Below are 8,026 nucleotides of genomic sequence, written 5' to 3'. Positions count from 1 at the left end.
CGATATCAATCCTCGAATCAAATGGTTTTGTCACAAGTATAAACCCCAAATAAGAATTAACCGAAGTATCTGAACTCCGGGTCGTCTCACAAGAAATTGCAAGGAAGTGATCAATTATTGGCTATGAAGAATAAGGGAGGTTTGATTTATAATTGGCAAGGAAACATAAAAGCAAGAAAGTAAACAATAAGAACTAATAAAATAAAGGAAAGAACTCTTGGCTAGACATAGGTAATTTGAGATCACCATCCTTGTCTACAAACCATACATTGATAATTATAAGGAACCAAGCTCATTAAATCTACCTCCAAGACTTTTAAGTACGTAATATCTACTCCTAAACTTGAGTACGTCAAATGGCTTGATCAACATCAACTCATAAGTCCCAACCTATCTACTAATTAGATTAGTAGTGGGTTAGTGTCAATGGGTGTCAAATTGATCACCAAGGGTTCTCAAATCACCAATTCAATGAGACCTAAATAACTCAAGGTCACTCAATTCCCTTAGCCTAGGCCAAGAGTAAAGAAAACTACTCAAAAACTAAAGAAAACATTTCATCAAACACCTAGAGTGCAATAAAAGTAAACATCACCAAATACAAGAATTAATAAAGCCCATAACTAACAAAAACGAGAAATCAACAATAACAAGTTAAGTAAACATCAAATTGCATTAAAGAGATCCAACTCCAACATGAGAGTTCATCAACAATAAAGATGTCCAAAAAATAAATTAACAAGTAAAATTAAGAAGATCAAGACAATAGAACACTAAAATATCAAGAGAATTGAAATCAAAATAAGAATTGAAAGATGAATTTGAGAGAGATTAACCTAACTTTACCCTAATTTCTATCCTAAATCTAGAGAGAGGGGAAAGCTTCTCTCTCTAGAATTCTACCCTAAAACATGATGAAAACTCCACTATGACTACTTGGTTCATTCCCCCTTCAATCCTTGAGTTCAATAGCATCAGAAATGAGTTGGATTTGGCCCAAAAAATGAGCTAGAAATCGTTGGCCACGAGTTGCTTTTTAGTGAATCACATGCAACATCGACGTGTATGCATACAGTGTGCGTACGTGTCTCTAAACGCAAAGCAACTATGACAAATTTTATATCATTTTGAAGCCCCAGCTGTTAGCTTTCCAACGCAACTAAAAACGCCTCATTTAGACCTCTGTAGCTCAAGTTATGATCGATTGAGTGCGAAGAGGTCAAGGTTGACAACTTTACGGTTCCTTCATTTCTTCATGAGTTCTCCCACTTTACATGCTTTTCTCCTCACTTCTTCCATCCAATACTTGCCTTATGAACCTGAAATCAGTCAACAAACATATCAAGGCATCAAATGAAATTAAAGTAAATTGAATTTAGCTATTTTAAGACCTAAAAAGCATGTTTTCACACTTAAGCACAAATTTAGGGAGAATTACAAAACCATACTATTTCATTAGATAAATGTAAGAAAAGTTGATAAAACCACCCAAATTAAACACAAGATAAACCACAAAATTAAGATTTATCAAACACCCTACCACACAGAGCTTTATGCTTAAGCTGTAAAATAGAGGTGGTGAGGTATTATAACCTCTAAATAAAATATACAAACCTAGATATAGTTGAAAGAATGCGTAACTAGGAGCCTTGAAGAAAAGTTTAAACAAAAACCGTCAAAAAGAAAAGCGCGTCGGACAAGTAAACAGAAAGCCAGATAAAAGAAAGGGGTAAAGCTTATGTACATAAAGAGTAGAATGCCAAAATATACAGAATATCAAGCTCCAGTCTCGACCTGCGAAGCCGCCGACCAGAGTATAATTACATATATACACAATCTCAAAATATCCCAAAACAGAAAACCAAAACACCTGTTTCTTCAAAATAGCCTCTAAGAGGGACAAATACAAATATATACAGAGGAGAATCTAAAAACATAAATATATTGCCTAAAACCAAAACACAACATCCCAAAAGACCAAACTTCGCTTGCAAATGAAACTGCAGATATAAGACCCAGAACTTTTGAAAAATATTATTATGAATTAATTTCAAATCATTTAATTATTAACAGCTTTAATTTCAGAAATTATTTTATTAAAGATAATTAACGCAAGCTTTGATGAATTGAATTTAAAATAAATTAAGATTTTATCCAAATTCCATCATTATTGAGTATTTTTCTATTTACAACTTAAAGTCTTAGAAATTCGAAAATAATAAAATTTGACTACTTAAATTAGAATTTTATCTAATTTTATAATTATTGAATTATTTTCTATATTTAAATTACAAAATTAGTAGTTACAGAATAACAAGAATTTTTATATGATTTATTTTAAATAATTGATATTTTCATAATTTAATATTTTAAGTTTTAAAAATAAAGAAAATAATTATATTACCTTATAATTTCAATTAGAGCATTTGATTGAAAATCAATTAGTATTTTAATACAACAAATAATATTTTAAAGTAATGTTTAAGGATTTAAATCAAATTTCAAATTAATACTCTCTATACCCTAATTCTATTAAAATTACCCTACTTAAATTAAACCCAAAATCTCCAAATTGAAACCCTAACCCCAATTAACACACAATTTCCCCTTACCCAAAGAAACCCTAGTCACCACCCTTTCTCCTCAGCAACACAACACACCCAACGCGCACACAGACACAGAAACAAAAGAAAAAGAAAGAAAGAAAGGAAGAAAGAAAGGGAAAGAGGGAAGGGCGATCGCGAAAGGAAGGAGAGGGGGAGAAGGAAAGGCGTCGTGGTGGGCGTCATTGCCACCCAATGTTCTAAAAACTAGTTCGAACCGGCCGGTCAAACCACGAACCGATGAGAATCACGGTTCGATTATATGCCAAAATAAAAAAAAAATAAAAACCGTTGAACCGCTAAACTGGCCGATAACCAATCAGTCGAACCAAACCAAGACCCGACCGGTTTTTTACTTTGCCCAAAAACGCTCAAAACACAGCCGTTTAACATTCAATAACCCCCCAACCCATACCAGTTACCAACCCTAACTCACTCCAACTCTCCAACAGCGCAATAGCACACCCTCCCTCGCCCCCTCCCATCACCTTCGAGCTGGCCGTAACTCTCAATGCCGGCGAGCTCAGTCCCTCCCTTTCGTTCAACCGTCGGACTACTCCTGACGCCGTCGCCGGTTGGAGCTTCAAAACTCACTCTGTCCCTCACTCAGCTAATGTCTCAAAATCATTGTAATGGAAGAAAAGAAAAGGATCAAGAAGAACACTCCTTTATTTCTTTCATCCTTTGATAATTAGTGAATACTTCCCTAAAACACTATTCTTCACCTCGTACAAAATTCAATTTTTCAATTTCAACAGATGAAGCTATCCAACGACAACTCACAAGTTTCATGATGTTAACTGACACAATTTCAAACCAGTTTTGGCCAATCAAGAAGCGCAGGCCTGCATCATTTTTTCCTGCGTGGATCCAGGCTTAGCCTATATTTCTTCAGTGTTTTGATGTAATTTCTCATGAGGGTAAACTTGTTACTTCCCAGGTGATAGAAATAATCCCACGAATAGATTTCGGTCTTGTGCAAGTCATCAAAATTAAGCCTGAACAATCCAATTCTGCAACTATGCATCACATTTCAGTTTGATGGATTTAGATATTGAAATTTAGATCTAATGTCTAAGTTTGATGTACCCTACCCCATAGTTCACAATCGGTTCTGCAGACATGATTCCCATGTGCCGTCTCCCCAATATTACCTGGTTCGACGGATCAATTGGAATGTAGTCGTATCAAAACAACAGAAAAAGAAGTAACAAAGAAGATTCATCAGACAAGAGATCTCATTGATTCAATTATCAAAGTGTACTAAAACTCGGGATATAGTTTCCAAATGGTGCAGTTGAAAAAGCATTCTGAGTTGCAGAAAGCAAGTACCTTTTCACCTCCAATTGATCTGGTTTTTCCATCAACTGCAGGACTGTTTATTCTTAGAAACTCAGCCAACAACTTGAATACACGACCATCGGCAAATTCCACCTCCACCTGAGAATAGTCCAGGAATCATGGATAAGGTAGGGGAAATAAGCATAGTTTCTCCAAGAGAGATGTTTCAAGATGCAAGAACAATATGATAAGTAAGGATACAACAGAAACAAAGCCTTTAACCACTACGTGTCGTGTGTAGAGTGTAACACCAGCTAACATTAGGAGAGTTATAATTAACACAAAACACAAAACACAAAACACAAAACACAAAACAATAATGCTTTCCTTCTTTTCTACAGCTTCCAATTGTGTAATGATGATACAACATAAAACACCATTTGAAACGCAAATAATACAATACTAAACCCAGTTATACCTTAGTTAAATACACAACTTTCTTTCTTTTGTTTCTCTATTTTTTTCTATATATAAGAAGAATATCATTTAGTATTTACAGTGTGTACCTTTCTAATCTCTCAACATGTCTGTGAAAGAAACACATTCAAAAAATTCATGACCTTTACACCAAATAGAGGCCAAACAACTCATCCTATCCCATGGTGAATTGTACTCCAACCAAATACTTCAGATATGGTGTATAGTGCACTATGGCAAAAAGATTTGTTTCTCTCTTTTAGGCCTTCATATATTGAATCAAATGAACCTTTAATACATTTGGGTCACCAAAAGTGTTCAAACCATGAAAAACCCAAACAAAACAACAGTCAATATTCCATAGTATCTCTCCTTCGGAATTCAATTAAAGGTGCTTTAGTCAAATAAATAGTAAATTACAGGAATATTTTACTAATATTAAGTAACATTTTCTTATATTTATAGCTAAATTTTCCTTCTAAACTTCAACCTATAGAAAAATTCAAATCTACTCTATTCTTGGAAAAAGGAATGTACATTTTTTCAAGGCAAGCTAAGAAACAAACTTTCATATTCTAACCCAATCATGCAGTAAACAATTTTTAACAAATAAAAATTGAAAATTTCCCTTTTTGATTTAAAAGGGGAAGTGCTAACCAATTTTGGGGCTTGAAGAGAGAATCTGGTGAGTTGGAGCATAGCATCTGCCACTGTGTTGATACTCCGAATCGCAGCCATGACCATCAAGGAAGCAAGGGTTTTGATCGAATTCTCTTTTTCTTTTTCCTTTATCCCTAAGTCAGGCTAGATTCTAATGGTTCGGTATTATGAAGAAAGAAATGAGGCACTGATACTGTTTGTTTTAAAGGAAATACTGAAACAAGAGTAAAGGAAAGGAAATTGGAATTTGGAAGAAAGATGGTGATTTTCCTTTGTTTGTTTGTAGAAAGATTTTGCAATATCTGTGCTCATCAATGTTCCAAAACAACACAATACAGACCAAACCAACAGATTCAAAACTACTCACTATATCAACATCACCATTGTATCGAAAGATGATTCTTCAGTCCAATAAACATTGGAATCGGCAATCTAGGATTCTAGGACAAGAACCTTGCCTCTGAAAGAAACAAAACAATGCTACAGTAAAGAAAGAAGCTGAGAAAGTTAGGAGGATAAGAGATGCAAATATCTAAATCAAGGTTTGGAAAACTAGTCTGGACCAAGGTTCTGAAAATCGGACCGATTATCAAACCGCTCTAGTCACTGGTTCACTGATTTAATGGTTAAACCGGTTCAACCATAGTCCAACCGAAAAACTGTTTTATATTAAAATAATAAATAAAATATAAATAAACACTCTAAAATATAATTATAGTCTAATATAAACTTTAAAATATCTTCTAAATTTAAAACACTACATGAAATGTCATCAACCACAAACTTAAATATTTTAATGAACTAAAGCTTTTGCTTTCAAAGTTTGCTATAAGAGAAATCAAAATCCTTTCTTCATTGATGACATTAATAAATAAAAAAATTACATCGAAAACATATCAAACCATTTCCAACTCTGGTTTAAATTTGTCCAAGCAACAAAGAAAAAGAATGAAGGTTTCGCCACAAAAAAAAAGAATGAAGGTTTCGCCACCAAAAAAAAAAGAATGAAGGTTCCTCGAAGTAGCAGCTGTACAATCCACATGATTTAACACAAACTAGAAGTTCCGAAACCTCATTCTTCCATAGCTGCAGGCTCAAAGCTATCGCCACCTAAATCTAACCTGCCACCTAACATACCACAAATTTCTAATCAAGAGGAGATTCAAACCTGCAGGCTCATAGTAAAATTGTATTCACTTGAGGAGACTCAAAACAAATCAGGAAAAGCAAAGGATTTCACAATAACCCAGAGCTAAACTTGACATTTTAATGCTCCTTCATCGTGTTACTCAATAAATCATCAAAACAGCCACAATCCAAGCACATGTAAATCACAAAACTTAAACCATACACTTGTCTGTTAAAAGCTCAGTTACTAATATGCAAGGTCAATTATTAGAGCGTGATCCTCAAAATCTTAGTAAAACAACACATAATTTCGATTCAGCAACATTAAACCAAGATAATCCATATTGATCAGCATCATGCCATAATTCATCTTTACAAAGTTTTAAATTTTTAATTATTGTGGTCTATGTATTTATAAGCATATATAGATTTATTATCAAAGATTGGAATTAATTCCAATATATCTTCAGAAATCAAATAAGAATTCACAAAAGTTATTTATGTCCTCCAAATTACCTCCATATTTATGCCACAATGAAACTTATCTCACATATGCAATAGTTGGCAATTTAGCAGCTTCTCAAGATTATTGCTCTTTAAAAAATCATTCTCCTTGTCTAGAATAATTTCTATTTAAAAAACAGTTTTTTTGTCGAAGTGATAAATTAGTGTAGTTATGGGAATGAACTGCAAGAATGAGCAGTGAATCAGTAACACAGGCAATACAATTTATCATCAAGCAGTAACCCAGTAATAGAGTCATCAAAATTGAAATTTATCATCACGCAGTGAGCAAAGCCAATCAACCAAAAACAAACACTGAGCACTGACTGAGGTATTATTATCAGCAACACAGTGACACACAAATCATCAGCATAAAAGAACCAAAGCTAATCAATAATCACAACACATTCAATTATCAATAATCAGTATATTAAAATAATAAAATCACAACACACACAAAACAGCAGCATAGCAGAACTAAACAGAGAAATAAATTTAACACATCAGAAATTACTAAAACACACAAATAAATTAAAAGAAGAAAGCTACAAACCCTAAGATGGAGGACGCGGTGTGAGGATCGCGGACGACAAGGACCGCGGCGAGGAGGTCAGCTTAGAAGCAGACAGCGGCACACCTGAGAAACGGATGACGACTTGACAGAGAGGAAGAGGAAACACGGTGTTTGCGATGATTCTTCCTCTATATGAGCGTGACGGCGACGTGTCTTCCTTCGTGCGAGCACAGCGACATGTCTTCCTCCATGCAAGAGTGACGGTGGGGGAGCGGCATGTGCGGGGTATCATGGAAGAGAGGAGAGTGAGAGACCCGAGAGTTCGCGGAAGAAGAGAGCAGGGGTTGGAGACTTGGGGGCAGTGGTTACACGGAAAGACGGCGATAGTGGATCGACAGACTGGCGGTAGCAGCAGCTAGGGCTGGAGAAGGGGGAGTGATTCAGAGGTGTAACATCTTCAGTGAGAGAGTGAGAGATGTGCAGATAGGGTTGGTTCATTTAAACGTTTAAGCAAAAAACGACGCCACTTTTACCTAATCGGCCGGTTTCTGATCCAATCCAACCGGCTGGTTCCCTCCTGGTTCACTAGTTTATTATTGGTTTTTATTTCGATGGTTTTGTATACTTGATGGAAGCATTTATGTCGTCAGTTTGCAGTTAGACCGGTTTAATTTTCAGAACCATAGTCTAGACATCACACTGTTTGAACGGTCAAAGTTTCAATAATTCAAAAGGTTTAACCAAAATTCAACTAGAATAACTAGATTATAATAAAATGATATATAATATATTAATTATTAAATCATAAATATAAACACAGTGGTAAAAAAACCTTCTTTGTAAATTCAAAAATACATAA

The 8,026-nt window shown here is 34.8% G+C and overlaps 1 protein-coding gene across 8 annotated transcripts; it reads right to left on the bottom strand.

Moving 5' to 3' along the window:
• Positions 1–695: 695 nt before the first annotated feature.
• Positions 696–7,628, bottom strand: LOC130982240 (uncharacterized). 8 transcript variants are annotated; one of them, XM_057906149.1, is made up of 7 exons: positions 7,207–7,628; positions 6,093–6,149; positions 5,389–5,481; positions 5,019–5,172; positions 3,936–4,043; positions 3,698–3,757; positions 696–1,319 (listed from the first exon to the last, which is right to left on the bottom strand). In XM_057906149.1, the coding sequence occupies exons 4-7, from the start codon at positions 5,103–5,105 to the stop codon at positions 1,287–1,289; spliced, it is 288 nt and encodes a 95-aa protein (XP_057762132.1). In that variant the 5' UTR covers positions 5,106–5,172; positions 5,389–5,481; positions 6,093–6,149; positions 7,207–7,628; the 3' UTR covers positions 696–1,286. The 8 variants fall into 8 exon arrangements, 6 of the variants coding, with proteins under 6 accessions (XP_057762132.1, XP_057762131.1, XP_057762130.1 ...); XR_009087108.1 differs by adding an exon at positions 3,387–3,622 and having other exon boundaries at positions 5,019–6,149; XM_057906148.1 differs by having other exon boundaries at positions 5,019–5,235; positions 5,389–6,149.
• Positions 7,629–8,026: the final 398 nt, after the last annotated feature.

The sequence above is a fragment of the Arachis stenosperma genome, chromosome 5, assembly GCF_014773155.1.
Source record: "Arachis stenosperma cultivar V10309 chromosome 5, arast.V10309.gnm1.PFL2, whole genome shotgun sequence".
Classification (NCBI taxonomy): Eukaryota; Viridiplantae; Streptophyta; class Magnoliopsida; order Fabales; family Fabaceae; genus Arachis; species Arachis stenosperma.
Note: the sequence above shows the minus strand (reverse complement) of the source record. Positions and strands in the feature narration are given on the sequence as shown.